Genomic DNA, 19095 nt, shown 5'->3' with positions numbered 1-19095 from the left:
TTTACAGTGTACTTGTCTTGTATATTTACTTGCTACCTTTTGAGTGTTAAGTTGCCGTGTGATGATTTTAGCGTTCTTTGTAGCTGTTTGAGTCTATGATCTCCTGCAATTCCTGATGGCTTGACAAGCTCCTTGAGGGTTCCCTTATAACTCAGGATTGGCCCCTGCTGAAGAATGAGCTACTGACTTGCGAGCGGCACAACATTTACAGGATTAGTTGTAGTTCTAAAGTCTATGAGATATCACGAGATTACAACATGGTCATAAACTAGCTGCACCGCTGTATAAGCCACAGGGTTCAAAGTTTAAGAAAAATACACTGGGAATTAAAGTAAATATTCATTAAGACATTTTTGTAGGACATTTTTAATAAGCAAGTAGGGATTACTTGAAAAAATGTCAATAATTTGAAAGCAAGTAAAAATAACTACACATTGTTCTGAAGTTGTATGAGGTAAAGCAATATGCTAATAAATGTTTTTTTTAATCATTCTTAAAAAGCAAGTAGAGCTTACTTGAGAATGATGTATAGTTTCCATGAGAATGACTTACTGTAGATTGTCTTTGTGGAAAAAGTTAGAGCTTTTTTAAGGAAATGTTACTCCAGATTTCTTTTCAGTGGTCTACACACGGAGATGCAACTTTCATCCATATTACAGTGATTACGGATAAACTAAGTGAACGGTAAGGTTTCTACATCTATAAGAAAAGTTATGTGTTGACTTGTAGCGGCTAGTTATATAGAAACAAAGCCAATAGTTCCATGGCTTTGCTTCACATCCTGAACTCCACTATAGAAATGTTGCTTAAACTATTATTTCATGATGACTTGGAAAATGTGTTCATTGCTGAAACCTTTTTAATATGTCGCCTTGACATCATTTTCATTTCTTGTATATGTGTAACGTTTGATAGCAAATGCTAACTGGACGTAACACATGAAGCGTGCGCCTGATGAACGCTACGTGGCCATTTTCACTGGCAGGTATGAACTGTTGGTGACGTGTCATTATCTTTATTGCCATACTGAATGCAATTGTGAATTGTTTGTGAATGATATCAACTACAGTGGTACCTCAGTTAATGTCCTCCCCGCTTAGTGCATTTTTTGGTTAACAACCAAAGTGTTTGCTAAAATCTTGCCTTGGCTTGCGTTTGCCTGCTTGTCGTTTAAGGTTCACTCTGCGCATTGCTTTCAGCACCTAGGCACCTTTGTTCCGCAGAACAACAGCATGAACGGAGTGAGCCCTTTTATAAGTCATACAGTCTCTTTGTCTCGGTGGGTGGAGGCGAGCCCACTAGCATACAAACAGAGTGCAGAAGAGTGTAAGGTAGTAGAAATGATATTAGTAGATTGCAATACATTGTCATATGTTGTACTTTTCTTCAAAGTAGTGTTAAAGTGGGCTCGTCTCGTTCTGGTAGACCCGATCTAGTGTACTGTCTCTTCTGATGACACCCCTACCTGACAAAGCAGTGTTTTTCACATTTACCTTGCCAAGCTACGGAGCTGCAACATCTTCATGTCTTGCCAAACGTATCCAAAAGTGCATTTTTCCAGCACCAAAATGCTATTTGTCGTATACATGAGCAAAAAAAACAAGTTTTTAGCCTTTTTCAGTTAACACTGTCCCTGACTTTGTCTCACTTAACATCTGCCTAATATTCATTTCCAACGCACACACACACACACACACACACACACACACACACACACACACAGGTATGTACTCAATGGGAAATTAATGAATCCAATATGAGTTTTTTTTATGCCTCACCTAAAGTGACACATTCCCACAGTCTCATCATATTCCACACAGCGCAGATGTGGACTGTTGCATCCGTTTAAAATGAAAAATAATGAGGGAAGAAGGTGAAGATAATTTGGGCCAATATAAATGCAAAGAGCCTATAAGGTCAAAGTTGGACTAATTAAAAAGGCTATAAAATGCTGCGCTGCTGTAAAATTGCTGCATGTAGCAATCAATTACAAATCACGAGATGGCGTTGGGCAGTAGCAGGCAGGAAATGAATCTGTCAACACGTTTCATTACTGTCTGATAACACAGAGGAAAATGGAGTTGTAAAATCGGCGTAACAAGCTCGACTTGACTTGCTTATGCATTAAGTCTGTGTGATTATTCCCCATTAGACACTTTTTTTCAGTAGGACACAAATAAATGCTCTTTGTGGGTTTCTTTGGCAATAGGAGAGAATTCTACGATATTTTCTGAGAGGAAGCCTGCATTCGGAGCACGTACAGTAGCAACGGCAATGTTGTACACCATTTTGGGTCACTGGTGGCCGAAGATGCTCCCACGGCCGCGGCACACCTGCAGTGCCGTTGTAAAAGAAGATGCATTGAATGGAATAAATGATGGGTAGATGTGGCCGGGCCTGTGTCAACCACACTCGATGAACTGTACGCCGTGTTGCACATGCGTACACTTTCACCAGAATTTAAATGACAGCCAAAAGGCCAAAGCACCTGCCTTGGAAAAGGATTCAACCACCATGGCAAGTCACATGATTTCTCACCGTGTCCACGCTGACAACAATTCACACTAGAGATGCATGATAGCTGCTTTTTTTTTCAAACCGATACCGATAACTTTCTGCTTGATACTGATAACTACTTTTTAAAAAGTAGAGGTAGTTTGTGCACACCTGGAGGTAAGAAGGATTGGAACTAATTAGGATTTGATTGATTTGTCCTAATCAAATATAATGACATCACTACTATCAGGAGAACCAGGCGCTATCAGGAGCGGGAGGAGCCCCCTGCTGTGGCCCAGCAAGGTGCACTGTATTCAGACACACGCTCCGAGTAGTCGGTGTGACCATTTATTTGGCGCCCCCTACTGGTGGAAAATCATTTCACATTTTAACAAGTGCGGCTGGGGGCCATTTGCAGCCTGTGGCCCACCTCACACTCCACAAATAGAATTTAAGAAAAAAAACTAAACATGATCACCATAACGTCGTAATATTAGGAGGAAAAATAACGTCATTAGCATAAAGCTGTTTTTTTTTAAGTTGAAATATTATGAGAAACAAACAAAACAACGACTAAAGTTGGAATGTTTGGAAGATTAGGTTGTGTAAAAAGTTATAATGTTACAAGAATAAAGTCCAAATATTATGGGAATAAAGTCATAATTACAAGAAGAAAATGTTCAAGAAAAACACGGAAATTGTTGGGAAAAATGAAAAAAAAATACCCCAGCAAAAATAGAAAAAAAACAGTTGTAATTTTATGCTAATTAAGTCAAAATATTTAGACAAAAAATGTAAATGAAAACTGTATTGTGAAAAAAAAGAATCAACTATGAGAAAAAATAATGTCATTTTAGCAGCAAAGAGCTGCAATATCTTTTAAAAAATGGGCTATTTATCAGGACTTTTCCCCATTGAAAGTCAATGGACACTTTCACCAGTTGCACATTGCTTATTTGTTGCCCCCTCCTGGTGGAAAACTGTTGGCATAATATTGTTCACATTCCAGCATGTTTCCAACATTGCGAGATTGACTCTAGTACTGTATTTCTACATTCATTCTCCATTTCAAGATTAGAACATTTCTCCAGCATTTCGGTTCAGCTTCAGCTTTCACACACAATTGCTACAGAAACCGCTTCAGCTCCTCTCAAGCTGAACTCCTATGACTTAGAATGGATCATGTGCCGTAATGACTTCATTTCAAATGAGGGCACTGAAGTCCTACACTGCCAACAAAATGTTTCTAGTTTTTACATTTTGAATAGATAAGTGGTACAGCCACACATTTGCCATTTGTGCAGCACATTTGGGTAAAATGTGCTGCTAAGGAAACATAGGACTTGTATTTGTCCACGATAAACACGCTTAATTCCGTCATTAAACATCAGCTAGCAGCCTGTTGTACATACACTCCCTGTAGATTTAGCAGCCAAAGAACAAGGCAGGCTTATGTAGTCTAATTCTTCCAATCAAATAGCAACAAATATTCATTTTCTTCCTACTTGGAAAATAATTTTGCTTGGACAATCACACATTAAATCCTACTTTTTTCCTCCAAAGCATTTCCTTCCTCTCATTTGTTATTTTTTGGTTGTGTGTGCACAAATGTGCTTCTATAAATACACTGGTGTATATTTACTGGCGTGTGCGACACCGCACACGTTTACTTCAGTGCTCTTCCACAGCTGCCAGATTGTGTGGACTTGTGAAGTGGAATTAAATGCAAAGCTCCATCTCTGGGAGATGACGGCGGGCTACGTGAGAACATGACACAAATGTATAGAGATGATAAAATATGATGGGGATGACGATGAAAAATGATTGGCATGAGCCAACATGTCAGCAGTAAAATGGTGAATGATGTGCGGAAGATAAAGGTCACAGATGAGGGCCGCAACATTATGTTGGGAAACAGCCAAGCTCTTTAGCGCCCCGCGTCGATCCAGTAAGACGCCATTAAGGCTCTTTTCCACGTGAAGCACACAGTCTATCACCCTTATCGTAAAGTCACACGCCAAGCATTCCGCATTGTTTGCTTCTTTTGTGGTGGAAGTCTGCATGCTGAGGTTGTCCTCCTTAAATGTGGAGCGACACGCCACACGCTCTGTAAGCGTGCATATCCATCTCACCCTGCTTTCTTACATCTCAACCCTCCGCTGCTTATTACCAACAAGTCAGTGCACATGTCTGTCACTGGGACACTTTGGAAGCTATTAAACAAGGACTGTGCTGCGCTCCAGCAGTAGGAAGAGGAGCATTGATGAGGCTCTCGCTTCAGGTAGAAATGGTACCAATGCAGAATGACAACTGGAAATGCACAAAACTCACTAGCAAGAAATAGTCACCTCTATGGATATACACTTAATAGTAAATATAGTGTATGTACTGTATCATTTGCATGGTGTATAGTCTATGGGATCAGAGTGAAAAAAAACGTTCATTTAACTTCAAACCAGCGTAATTCAATTTTAATGGACAAATCACACAGCCAATGGTGATCTGTGGGCATATCAGCTACAATATCAAGTACAGTATCAATACTTTATCAGGAAGGGATCGTGATACTGATACAGTGTCCTGGATCAATTCCTTCGCTTTGGCTGGAGAATGAAAACATTTGGGTGTGATGTCATAAGACGAATATGAGACAAGACAACATTTCAGATTTTTTTTCCAGGTATTTACATCCCGCAAATTAGAAGACACCCATTTTTCATGTGAGACAAAAGCATTGGAATCAGTCAATAGCACTGAACGTCTCTGCTCGCTTTCACACTGGGTGGGATAGGTTTTACCTGTGTTGGATGCATTTAGAGGTGAAAACAACATGAAAACCGGAGCGCTTCATCTATGGATGAATGACACAACAGTCAGCCTCAGGATCTCATCATGGTATCTCTACGCATCATTAATAAAATGCACCTGTGTTGCCCATTGATTGGCCCACGGTGGGGGCGGGGTTACGGTTGGCAGCAGTATGTCACGGCCAATGAACACAGGTGCATTTTATTTTAGCAGTAGTTCAATTTGCATGTCACAAATTCCAGTACCACTTCAGGGACTGTTTCAAAGTACCCATTTGGCACCAGTATCGGATCAAATGTAAATGATACCAACCCTAAACACAAAGTCTGCAGTTAACTAACTAGATAACTAACTAACTCAGTGAATGTGAATGCTGTTGTTAGGAGGAATGGAGTCATGGGCTATGTCGTAGATGGGTTTGGTAAGCAACATATCAGAAAAGAGGCTAAAATGCCCATCAGTGTTTTCCAAAGTCAAAGCTGATGTGTGTGAATATCTTGTTTGCCCTAAAACACAAACATAACAGCTCTGCTTTCATGCATGACTCAGGACATTTGAGAGGCTGAAATCAGAGGATATTTTCATTTGAAAAAACATTTTTGTTTAACTATTCAATGAATCAGTGATGAATTGATGAATTGTTGCAATCAGAGGATATTTTCATTTGAAAAAACATTTTTGTTTAACTATTCAATGAATCAGTGATGAATTGATGAATTGTTGCAGCTGTGGTCCAACATGAAAAAGGTTGCACAAAGGCATGGTCTTAAGGCAACACGTAGGAAAAGGGAAGCCTTTTTAAGAGCCAGCCATCCCGTGCTTCTATTAAACAATAATTAAGATTGCGAAAGCAGAAAATGGCTGACTTTACCACCTGTCACGTAGCACGCTAATATAAGCTAGCTCAGGACTGCTGGAGTGCAGAGGGCCAAGGTCAGTGCTGCTGTTGGAGTTTGTGCTGACTAAAAGCATTTGCATTTAATTGTCTTGGAGACAACAGAGAAAGTCGAGCGTGTATTTTGCCATTTCCACGTATAACACCAGTATGCTAATAAATACCACACATCCCGACACACCCCACCAACACATTCAACTTGTGTTTTGATGCGTGCGTGAATGTGTTGTTTGTATCTCCGGGGTCATGTGGAGTTCATCAAAAGGTTTTGAGAAGAGGTCTTGAGAGGTGTCGTCAAAGACCACGTCCTTCTCTGTGCTGCTCACCCTGCGTCCTAACTGGATCGCTGTCCTCATTACTGTCAGTCAGCATCAGGTTTAGCAGTGGCAGGCTCCTGCACAGCCCCCTGTCCTCTCTGCCCTGCCAGCGCTTCCCTGCCTGACTGCTGCCATTGCTAAGCATTGTAAGAACCCCCTCAATCCCCTAGAAAACCTAATTACTCTCCACTAGCAACCAAGGAGACCAGAGCAGAAAGGAGGTTGAGGAAAGAGGAATCACACAAATGTGCACTCCACTTTCAAGGGACCTAACAATTATCCACACAAGAAACAGTAACTAGGGTTTTACATTTGCACATGATTTATCCCTCTGTGCAAGCAGAAACGCTGGCACAGAAATAACACAAAACACACAAAAACACACGCATGAATCAAGTGCTTTGACTGGCCGCTAACTGGGTCACTCTGCTGCCGATTGTGTTTGACCACCAAACAAACACTCCTTCATTTGTCTGCGCTTTGGCCTCTTTTTCATCTGGAGCACTTCCACTGTGGCCACTGAAAGATAAACAGCTGACAGGTCACCGACTTCAAGCCATCACCACCACGCACCTAGACACACCTCCACACACCTCCACACACCTAGACACACCTAGACACACCTCCACACACCTCCACACACCTCCACACACCTAGACACACCTAGACACACCTCCACACACCTCCACACACCTCCACACGCCTGGACACACTTAGACACACGTAGACACACCTCCACACACCTCCACACACCTAGACACACTTAGACACACCTAGACACACCTAGACACACCTAGACACACCTCCACACACCTAGACACACCTCCACACACCTAGACACACCTCCACACACCTAGACACACCTCCACACACCTCCACACACCTCCACACACCTAGACACACCTAGACACACCTAGACACACCTCCACACACCTCCACACACCTCCACACACCTAGACACACCTCCACACACCTCCACACACCTAGACACACCTCCACACACCTCCACACACCTAGGCACACCTCCACACACCTCCACACACCTAGACACACCTAGACACACCTCCACACACCTAAACACATCTCCACACACCTAGACACACCTAGACACACCGAGACACACCTTCACACACCTCCACACACCTAGACACACCTTCATCTGGAGCCCTTCCACTGTGGCCACTGAAAGATAAACAGCTGACAGGTCACCGACTTCAAGGCATCACCACCACGCACCTAGACACACCTCCACACACCTCCACACACCTAGACACACCTAGACACACTTAGACACACCTAGACACACCTAGACACACCTAGACACACCTAGACACACCTCCACACACTTCCACACACCTCCACACACCTCCACACACCTCCACACACCTAGACACACCTCCACACACTTAGACACACCTAGACACACCTCCACACACTTAGACACACCTAGACACACCTAGACACACCTCCACACACCTCCACACACCTAGACACACCTCCACACACCTCCACACACCTCCACACACCTAGACACACCTACAACTCACCACCAGCAAGACAAAGGAGATGATCATTAACTTCCAGAGGAAAACATCTCACTTCACACCGGTGAACATCCAGGGAGTGGACATAGAGTTGGTAGACAGCTACAAATTCCTGGGTGTTCACCTTACCAACAAACTGGACTGGTCCGTCAACACCCACGCCCTCTACAAGAAGGGCCAGAGTCGTCTCCACCTGCTGAGGAGACTGAGGTCCTTTGGTGTGTGCAGGACTCTTTTACGGACCTTTTATGACTCTGTGGTGGCCTCAGCCATCTTCTATGCTGTGGGCTGCTGGAGAGGGGGCAGCACGGACAGGGACAGGAGCAGGATCAATAGGCTGATCAGGAGAGCGAGCTCTGTCCTGGACGGTCCTCTGGACTCCGTGGAGGAAGTGGGGGAGAGAAGGATGTTGGCTAAGCTGACATCCATCATGGACAACACCTCTCACCCGCTACATGACACTGTGGGTTCCCTTAGCAGCTCCTTCAGCAGCAGACTGTTACACCCACGGTGTAAGAAGGAGAGGTTCCGCAGGTCCTTCATACCGACCGCTGTCAGGCTCTACAACACCTGCACCACCTGAACCATGTTGTAGTCACTATGTATTCTTTACTTGCGTATCTTGCTTGCTGCTGTAACAAGTCAATTTCCCTGCTGTGGGATTGATAAAGTACTATACATACATACATATATACTGCATATCTGTGATGTACTAGATACTGCATATCTGCGATGTATGTACTAGATACGGCATATCTAAAGTTGGACTTAACTTTCAAACTGACTCGATATGTTCCATAACTATATAACTATAAAGTACGTAAGTATAAATTCAGTACAACGCCTGGCGATGACATCACAGGCAGACTGAATGGAGTGTAGCATCTGAAGTGTACGGCGTCTAGAGTCACTCTTACGCCACGAGTTCAACGTCTTTATCATGAAAACCACACACATGCATCCATAAAGCCTGCAGTGCTTAAATCCAAGGCTTTATTTCCTAGTATGGATTCCATCGATTGATTACCTTTTAAAGGATGCTAGATGGATATATGCCGTCCTGAATGGAAACTTTGCTGGACTCAGATGGATGTAGTTGGATGGTAGGAATATAAATCCATGCATGGGTGTTTCAAGTTTGGTGTGGTTTTTGCGGTACTAATTTCAGGTGGAACACCAAATATTTTGCAAAATTATGAAGTATTTGGACCACATTGGAAAGAAAAGATTATTACAGACACAACACAACACAACATAAATGTCAATGCTCACACAGACGTCAGCAAGTCCGCAAAAAGCCTGAAAATGCTTCATATAGGCTAAGAATAAGTACAATGTACTTAAATATGCATATTTGTACTCATAATAGGTCATATTCAACCATGAAACAGTGATCATTTATCCATTCATTCATTTTTGAAAAGGCAATATAGTGAGGGAGTGATAACTGAACGGCGATACTGCGAGGGACTACTGTACATATCTTTTGTTTGTGCAGCAGGTAGGCTGCAGAAGGCAACCAGTGGTATTTTACCTTTACATCAAGTCATGTCTCGTGTCCACTTGTGTGTTGAAAGGCTGACAGTTGAATAGGTGTGTGCCAAGTCAGAGCGCTATTAAAGCCACCCTTTTTCACCCAGCAACTTATTTTCCGTGGAAGTCTCACTCATGGTTCCATTCTTCATCTGGCAGAGAGTTTATGGACAATAGCTGCACACGTGTTTGTGATAATGAATATTTCCTATCAAGCAGCTTGTGTCTGGCATGCCTTTCCTCACTGTGGACTGTTGGTTCCAGTGCAGTATGTAAAAGCCATTTCAAATCCCATTTATCCTGAGAAATGAAAGCAATGTCTTTCCTGTGGGACATCTTGGTTATTTGCAGCTACACTACAAGTGCTGTGCCCTACAGCCTGAAATGCTATGTCAAGTTTGGAAAAAAGAAAAATGCTGTTGCATTCATCTCGTTGCTGTGAGTGAATATGCACTGAAATATGGAAGGTCTAATAAAAAACGATCCCTCTTCACATGACAAATATCTGGGAGGGCTCATTGTCAAGTTGAACAAAAGATATTGATATCACACTGTTCTTCATTCAGGACGTTTGTCCTTGATTATTCTTTCAGACTCATGCAGCTGTGAAGAGTCGGAACGGCAAACTGGTGCTTTTAATAAACTCCCAGAGACATTGAAAGGGGGTGGCAGCCACGCAGCTTTCATTTACCCAGCAGTGAGCTATGTCATTCCAAATAAAGATCACTCGGAGATGGGGAATAGCATAATGCTAAGTCTACAACAAATAACTCAACAAGGTGTAAGACATGCTGGTGTAATCCCAAAAGAAGCGTGCAATAGAGTCAGCTACTGTGAGACCAAGAAAGACAAGAATATTCAACTGCGGTAAACGCAGGGTTCCTCAAACATTTCCAACAAAATGTTGCCACGGGTCTCGCACACTGTCTTGGTTATTGTACAATATTTCAGCAAACAAACTTTCACATGTGGCATTACCACAGATACACACAGACTACTCCTAGCATTGTTGTGTATTCAGCCACCTTGGATCACACACACCACACCAAATGTTACCATACTAGGGTATCCTGCATGGCCCGTTCGTTTGGTAAACGCAAATATACACACCGATATTACACCAACCAGTCTGTTGGCCCGCATACCATTCCACCAGCTCCACTGCCCAAACAAAGAATCCCACGCATTGGTGATTCACTCATAGCGTATTATCGATACGCTGCATGAGTCCAACTGTGTTATCGATACGCTGCATGAGTACAACTGTGTTATTAATACACAGCTTGAGTCCAACTGTGTTATTAATACACTGCATTAGTCCAACTGTCTTATTGATACGCTGCATGAGTCCAACTGTGTTGTTAATATGCTGCATGCGTCCAACTGTGATATTGATACGCTGCATGAGTCCAACTGTTTTATCGATACGCTGCATGAGTCCAACTGTCTTATTGATACGCTGCATGAGTCCAACTGTGTTATTAATATGCTGCATGCGTCCAACTGTGATATTGATACGCTGCATGAGTCCAACTGTTTTATCGATACGCTGCATGAGTCCAACTGTCTTACTGATACGCTGCATGAGTCCAACTGTGTTATTAATATGCTGCATGCGTCCAACTGTGATATTGATACGCTGCATGAGTCCAACTGTCTTATCGATACGGAGCACGAGTCCAACTGTTTTCTTAATACGCTGCATGAGTCCAACTGTGTTGTTAATACGCTGCATGAGTCCAACTGTGTTATCAATACGCTGCATGAGTCCAACTGTGTTATCAATACACTACATGAGTCCAACTGTGTTATCAATACGCTGCATGAGTCCAACTGTGTTATCAATACACTACATGAGTCCAACTGTCTTATCAATACGATGCATGAGTCCAACTGTGTTGTTAATACGCTGCATGAGTCCAACTGTGTTATTAATACGCTGCGTGAGTCCAACTGTGTTATCAATACGCTGTATGAGTCCAACTGTGTTATTGATACACTGCATGAGTCCAACTGTGATATTGATACGCTGTATGAGTCCAACTGTGTTATTGATACACTGCATGGATCCAACTGTGTTTGTAAGTTATTTTTATGACAAATTGTCCCTGTTAGCAGCATGTTAGCATGGAAACCGTAACCGGAAGTCATTGTCCCCCAGCTGCATCGCCCATCTATGACGTCGTCACAGGTTGACTCTGTAATTATTTGCTAACTAACACAGCTACACCACAAGTCTCTGTTCCTTTATAGTGTATGGCTGCAAAATAAGCCAAGATGGGGCCAAAGAAAGTTGCAAGCATTTTGCTAAAAAAGAAGTCATAGCAAAACACAAAGGTGTCTTTGCCAACAAGAGTTTTCGTTTTCTGCCTGTAAAACTAGGATTATTTTTAGTTTTGTGTTAATATTTTTGAGTGTCTGGAACAGATAAATTGCAATTCCCATGGGAAAAATTCTTCCAGTTTTGGTACAATTTGGTTTAAGACGGATTAGTCACAAAAACTGTACCAACACAGAAAGCCAGGGGATATATTTACTTCCCACAGCATGGTTATTAGAATGTATTAAAATGTAAGGCGTGAATCTCTTGAACCACAATCCACAGGAGAGGCTTTTGTGCATGTTAGATCATAAAGCAAACAGTCCCAGAGAGCGATGTGCAAACCACAGGCAAGTGGAGGAAGTGAGGAGACCAGTCAATTTGCCAGTCATAGAAAATGAATGCAAGATAGAGAGGAAATGAAATAGGCAAATGGATAAAAAAAGAGCAGTGTGTGAAATGAAAAAGGAGAACTAAGACATAGCTGCCAGCAATGGAGCAGCTCTGACAGTCTGCTGTTAAAAAAGGAAGCACAGGTGTCAGCCTGGAGTAAAATATAGGACAGCGCTTTGACATTATGTCCTTGAATTACCTCAATCAATGTACAAGCATGCTAAGCCTTTATCTTAACTGACATTAATAACATGCAGAATCATTTCCAGGGGGAAAAACAAAGTAGAAAACATACTGTATCTTTGAGTGTTGTCACAGCTGGCCCTGCTCAGGTCACGTTTATTTGTGCACGTCTCCTTTCTGCATGCCAAAATCTCCCAAAGACACAGCAACAAGCAGAGCAGGAGGGCCTCCCAGGCAAATCCCTTAGTGAGGTGCCAGGGAAAAGGGAAGGTACGCCCCTTGCTCTCTAAAAAGATGCCACTCCGTCCTTTCATTTCCATAACAAGCCATCACAACTCATCTCCCACTCAAGTGGCCACAGTCCCACTGGCAATTAAAATCATGCTGGGACCTGTCATGATTGTGTGCCGCTGTACTGTGGCAAACAAAAGCAGCAACAGCAGCGGTAATGACACCTACCGTTGAATGGTAAATCTCCAGCAATGTCACTGGAAGATGCTGCTTTGATTTCTGCAGGAAACACAGAGCGGGCCTTGTCACACGTGTCACCGAGAGACTTGCAGGGAAACATCAAGCAAGGCAAAGCGGCAGGAAAAAGCCTCGCAATCGAAATGTGTTTTCTGGACATCAACTCAGAACTGTGAAGTGCATTTCTGCTCAACTTATTGTGCCTTCTTGGACATGCTTTGGGTTTCCCCCATAGGATCTACATTTATTATTGTATACGAGAAGCATCCCCATGTCTTTCTTTGATTGGGATCAGGATTACACACTACAAAGGTTTGTGGAAGGGTAGATAGGAAGGGTGTCACAAGATCTCACGAGATTAAGACCTGGCAAGAGTTCCTGTTAAGAATAAAAATGTGTGGTGGGCACTAGGCCTGGGACGATATTAAATGAATGACTGAATCACACAATAAATGAAAATTTAAGTGGTTAATCAATATATTGCCATGTGCATGCGTGTCAGGCAGGAAGAAAGTTCACTCTGTGCATTACTGTCAGCACCTCAGCACATCTGTTCCATAGAACAACGGCATGAACAGAGTGAACCCTTGACAAATGTTAACACTAAAATGGTGGCCTTTCCAGGCGTCATAGAGTAAAAGAAAAAGGAAGAAAGGAGCCGCCCACTCCGCTAGGAAGCACTTTAAAATGCAGTGCCCCCACTGAGCATCAGGGAACTCACACAACCATGTGACTGTGCCAGCCATCATAATGATGAGATGCGATGAACCAGGCTTCAGCTTAGCAGGTGATTAATTGATCTACTGTAGTGTACATTTGCCTCACATTCATTACTTGGGGGGCGAGAGGGACGTGGCTTTATCAGAAAAACTAGAAAAGCCTCCAGCCGTTGTTGTCACCGACTACTTGCCACATCTACACACCAATTTCCTGAACATTAGCAAGTATAATGCCAATACTGTATAACAATACTATATCTGTATTCCTAAGCATATTTCTAAAAAGGCCAGTAGCATTTGAACCTAACACAGGGATAGGTTTTTTATTTATTTCACTAAAAGAATGGAAATGCTGCCACTTAGAGTAGAAATGAAAACATTTTTCGGGTATTTTATCAAGGCTGCTTCAAGAATAAAGCCTTGCTTAAACCCTCCTGCACATATACAAAACACTCTTTGGCTGCAAGTAACCATTATTTTCCTGGTTGATTCACCTGCAGCTTGTTGTTTGGATGAATGGAGTAATGGGTTATGTCCTAGACGGAGCAAAGCCACATGAAGCAAGCAAACAGTTAGCAACACATCAGAAAAGAGGCAAAAATGTCCATCAGTGTTTTCCAAATGTGTGTGAATATCTTGTTTTACTGTACCTAAAAGACAAAATAATAGCTCTGCTTTCATGCACGACTAAGGACATTCAACAAATGAAATCAGAGGATATTTACATTTTTACATAAAAAAACTATTCATTGAAAACCATAATAGTTGTTGATTAATTGATTAATTGTTGATTAGTTGTTGTAGCTGTAAAACACTACTTCACATCGTGGTGCAATCCCTTCACAAGCCAACCAATCAATCTGTCAATCACTCTCAGAAGCATTGATACCTTAGACCTGCCCCGCCAGCGCATCAGCTATTTCTTATTAGAAATATTGCAGATAAGCTTGAGTCCTGTGACAGTTTCTTTGTAATATGGACGACAGGCTGCATTTCTTTAGCGTCTTACTGGATGTGCAGGATATGGGCTTGTCTCCCATTTTTAACCTTTACTGATTCAGATCCACTGAAGGTCACACGTGATCAGACGTATACACCGGCTGCAAATGCACAGGAGAAGCCTGCTTTCATCATTTTCATTCCTTAACCACTGGATTGGACCATTTTCCTTCTTGTATCTTTCCCTTAGGTGAGGTAGCGTCATGCTTTTCTCTCCATCTTTTAATAATTGCTGCCCAAATGCTTTTGTCTTCCTCCTTGGCGTGGAAGCGTCCATGTTTTTGGCCGCAGGGAGCAGCAGCGTCTGATAAAAGTTGTTTTTCCTGTGATCCTGTCATCCCGGTGCAAACACCTTCACTTGTTTACAGCCAAATGTCCTCTGTGTTCACCTTCACTTCCTGTCTGTTTCCAGCATTAGTCTACGTGCCGTACATAATGCAGACTTCTACCCTGCTGCAGCGCCGGCTGCTAAAGGGGTTATTGTCATATTGTCAGGGTTACTGATGAGGTCATTGGTAGCCGTGAGAACATTAGAGCTGATTGGTGCCGTCACAATGTGGATCCCGAAGCCCGTGTCGTTCATGCACCTGCCGAGCTGAGCTCTTTTAAACTGGAACGGGGTCAATTCAAAAGCTGCATGTGAGCAGCCAAGCAGGCGAGCAGGGAGCGGGGAGAGGGGAGGTGCATGGCGCTGGAAGGAAAAATGCAAAACAGGCAGGACTTCCTAAATGGGAAGCTACAATTTCTTGGAAAACAGCAAAGACAATGCTAATCTGTCTTAAGAAACGCAACATATTTCTGTTCAAGAAAAAGCTCAGTGTGCTTGATCTACTGCATTTAGGATGATGCTAATAAGTCTGGCTTAGTGGAGAACAAGTGCAAAACTTGCCACTAATCTCCCATGAAATCACCATCTTGGCTGGCTTTAAAAGTCAATGTTGATGACAACACATGAAACCTGACGACTCTTTCATAAATCTACTTTCTGATGCACAGGGAAGAAGAAAATCTGTTGGGGTTTTTTTTACCAGTTAAAAGCCCTGAGCAGCAAACGCTGCACCACACAGCCTTCACATTCAACGCTGGGGGGGTGGTGTGGTGTGAGAGGGCATGTCAACAAAGCCCTTGACTGTACTGCTGCACCATCTGCACGCGTTGCATATTTAACTGTCAATAGAGCTGCTGAAGACCAGCAATCAAGAAAGAAAAGATATGCATCCTGATTGCACCTTTCCTTCCACGCTAATTGTGACAACGTCTACACGCAGCCTCCACATTGGATTTATTTCTAAATCACTTATGTCAGTCCACTCTGTCCCCTTTGACTCTGAACATTAAAGAAATACACTCTACCAGTGATACCAAGCGATACCAAGCCATTCATCCACAATGTTTGACGTGGATGTGCTCCTCTCAAGCTGAAGACAACAAACAGGACATGAACGCTCTTTTCTTTCACACCAAAGTCAAACAATGCCTAGGGGTGTCCCAATCCAATATTGATATCGCTCCAATATCAGCACAAAAATAAGTATCTGATTATATAGGCCTGCATCAAGTCCGTTCCAGAACGGGCTCCAGCACTTCTATCCAGTGTGAAGACCCCACGTGATGTTGTCTGTTTCCCTCGTCTCCCGCCTCCAAACAGGCAAGACGAGGATTCAGTTTGTGTTTCAGCACCTCCAGTATGCAGACCCCACGTGATCGCAACAAGAGCGCTAGCAAGGAGGGAGCAGGACCGACGTCACAGCCGAATGCAAAACCCGCCATGCACAGAAGCAGGGAGGTTCAACAGGACCAACCCCTTCGTGCACCTGAAGCAGCACCACAAAAACAGAATGAGGATCCTCTCAAAACAACCCCCCCAAACAACCACTGCTGTCCAAAACATCCGCTCAGCGTGACAAAGTATGTTTTACTGTTGCTGACTATTCCTGGGTTTGTTACATGCATGTTTTAGGATTTGTGCTGATATCGGACCGGATTGACATCGGTATCGGCCGACACTCAAGGCTGCAATACAGTATGTGTATTGTGTCGGAGGTGGTAAAGTGGGGACACCCCTAAGAATGCGTGCACCATTTAGTCCCCCAATGCAAATACAACCATTTGCATTTCACGTCTAAGCACCAGGATGCAGGCTAGCAGGAAGAGAGTGAAGATAAAAGGAAGAGAGCAGGTGAGAACAATGGAGCCAGACAAGGTATTTCTCTAAAGCAAACAGACAAGCCCTGCCTCTTTGAATCTGCTGTGTGGCCACAGAAAATTAGGTACGCTGGTGACATGAGACATAATCATTTTCCCCAAGCTGGCCTGCTGAGCAATTTCTTCTTACCTTAGGCTGGGCGCGACGTGGAAAGGCAACCTTAGGATCAATCTGAGGGAAAAGAAAGGAAACAGTGATGTTAAGATATTCAACTTCATATTTCTTCACTCTAATCCCACAAAAATCCCCAGAGTGCAATCAGTCACACGGGCACCCGACTGTAAGCAAGAATAAATATTCATTCTTCAGCACATTCAAATGGGACTTTTTATGAACACTGATAACTTGGGCAAGCCTTTAAGGTTGGGAAATGCTGCATAATCAGGAGGTGGTTAGACATGCAATCTGCTTTGAAAACGAAGGCTGCATTCCCAATCACTCACTCTCTAAGTAAGTACACTAAAAGACATGACAGAAGGGCTGCTCAATACCACATCACGACTTCCTTCCGTCGTCCACCATACGTTTGCTTCAATTGGCCAAGGGCAGGTAAACTCATCAAACTAAAAATTGAGATTACAGTCGTCCCAATAATTAATTCATGTGATCAATATCAGTATTGGTACCAGGTGATTTCAGTCCTGGATGATCGTATCCGCATCGGCATCGGCATCGGCAGCATAAAACCCTGATTGGAGCATCTCTAATTATTATGATTAGAAATAAGCATATTCAAGCAAAGTTGATGTGTTTTGACCTAAATGAAGCATTTTCAAGTTGAGCTGCTGCAATTAATCAATAAATAAAGATTAATCTCTCCAATTTCAGCTTCTCAAATGTCCTTAGTCATGCATGAAAGCAGAGCTATTATGTTTGTGTTTGAGGTCAACCAAGATATTCCCACACATGTGGAAAAGACTGTTGGACATTTTAACCTCTTTTCTGATATGATATGTTGCTAACTGTTTGTGTTTGCGTCATATTGACTTGCTCTGTCCAGGCTGTCCCCCATTCCTCCAGTCATCAGAACAGCCTCAGATTACTCCAATAAGAATATAAGTGGTATCACTGACTCGTATCATCATCATCATCAGGTTGCAGTATTTTCACAGGTTAGTGGCTGTGTGTAAGACTACTATATAAGCATGTAGTAACCCTGTGTGTGTCTATATTATTTATGTCTTATATGGCTTATTGTCTCTTATTATTGGGTAATAAGAGTGTACAGGTGACTATAGGGGTGTTATTTAATGTCCAGAGGTCTCCAATAATTAAAAAAAAAAGGTATTTACAAGGTGGTAAAAAGGTTTTCTATGTTCCATATTTCATTTATAAAAAAGGAATCCTACTTGGGGATGATTCACTTATCCCACTCATGTCTAGAACCAATGAACCCAATACAAGAGCCCAAAACAACACGGAAATTGGGAAATTGCAAGCAACTTTACAAAAAAACAAGCTCAAAGTCGCTTATAATAAGCAGACCTAGCATATTCTGTGTGTGCGTCTTATGTATGTCTTTTATCATGTCTACTATATTGGCTAATAGGAGTGTAAAGGTGGATATAGGGGTGTTATTTCATATTTAGAGGGCTCTAATCATGTTAAAATTAGTATTTAGAAGTATTTAGAGTATTTCTATGCTCAAACTAGGAAGGAATCCAACTTTGGGGAAATTCACATATCACGATCGGGTGTGATAAAGGAGGGATGACTAGTTTGTTTTGGCTCATGGTGTAGAAGAATGCAAGACGCTTGCTGAACAATACAAGCATAATTCGTGTGTCTGCCCCCCATCTGACTGAATGTTGTTTGATCATTGAGACTTGGTCGATGATCGAAATGAGCGGGTGGTTCGTAAAACATCATTTCATACGCACTGACTCAACCACGTTACAACACAAAGCCTGATGAAAAAGCAGCCAGCAATCCAATTGACTTTTGGCTGATGAGATGAATTCCTATTTATATGAACACCTAATGCTTTTCATTTCAAGTTTCATTTCATTTTACGCAAACTTTACATCTTGAGTGCTAGATTTTATTCAGACCATTTGCTGGCCAAGTTGTGTCTGTTCGTTACCTTCCATGGCAAAGCTCTACCGCATTCAAGACACAACATCCGTTCATTTGCCTGGGCAATGAAGCATTAGAAACATCACGTTCATTACTGCTGATCAGTGTCTAACAATCTCCGCTCCACAATTCATGCCT

The 19095-nt window shown here is 42.6% G+C and overlaps 1 protein-coding gene across 12 annotated transcripts in view; it reads right to left on the bottom strand.

The window, feature by feature from the left end:
* msi2b (musashi RNA-binding protein 2b) overlaps window positions 1-19095 on the bottom strand; it is a 410423-nt gene that overhangs the window by 372512 nt on the left and 18816 nt on the right. For all 12 annotated transcript variants that reach the window (XM_054754385.1, XM_054754384.1, XM_054754391.1 and 9 more), the window contains one exon: window positions 17011-17052. In XM_054754385.1, coding sequence (XP_054610360.1) covers window positions 17011-17052 — 42 coding nt within the window. The remainder of the gene's footprint in view (window positions 1-17010; window positions 17053-19095) is intronic.

Source organism: Dunckerocampus dactyliophorus, chromosome 16 (genome assembly GCF_027744805.1).
Source record: "Dunckerocampus dactyliophorus isolate RoL2022-P2 chromosome 16, RoL_Ddac_1.1, whole genome shotgun sequence".
Taxonomy (NCBI): Eukaryota; Metazoa; Chordata; class Actinopteri; order Syngnathiformes; family Syngnathidae; genus Dunckerocampus; species Dunckerocampus dactyliophorus.
The sequence above is the reverse complement of the archived record's forward strand: the minus strand, read 5'-3'. Positions and strand labels throughout refer to the sequence as shown.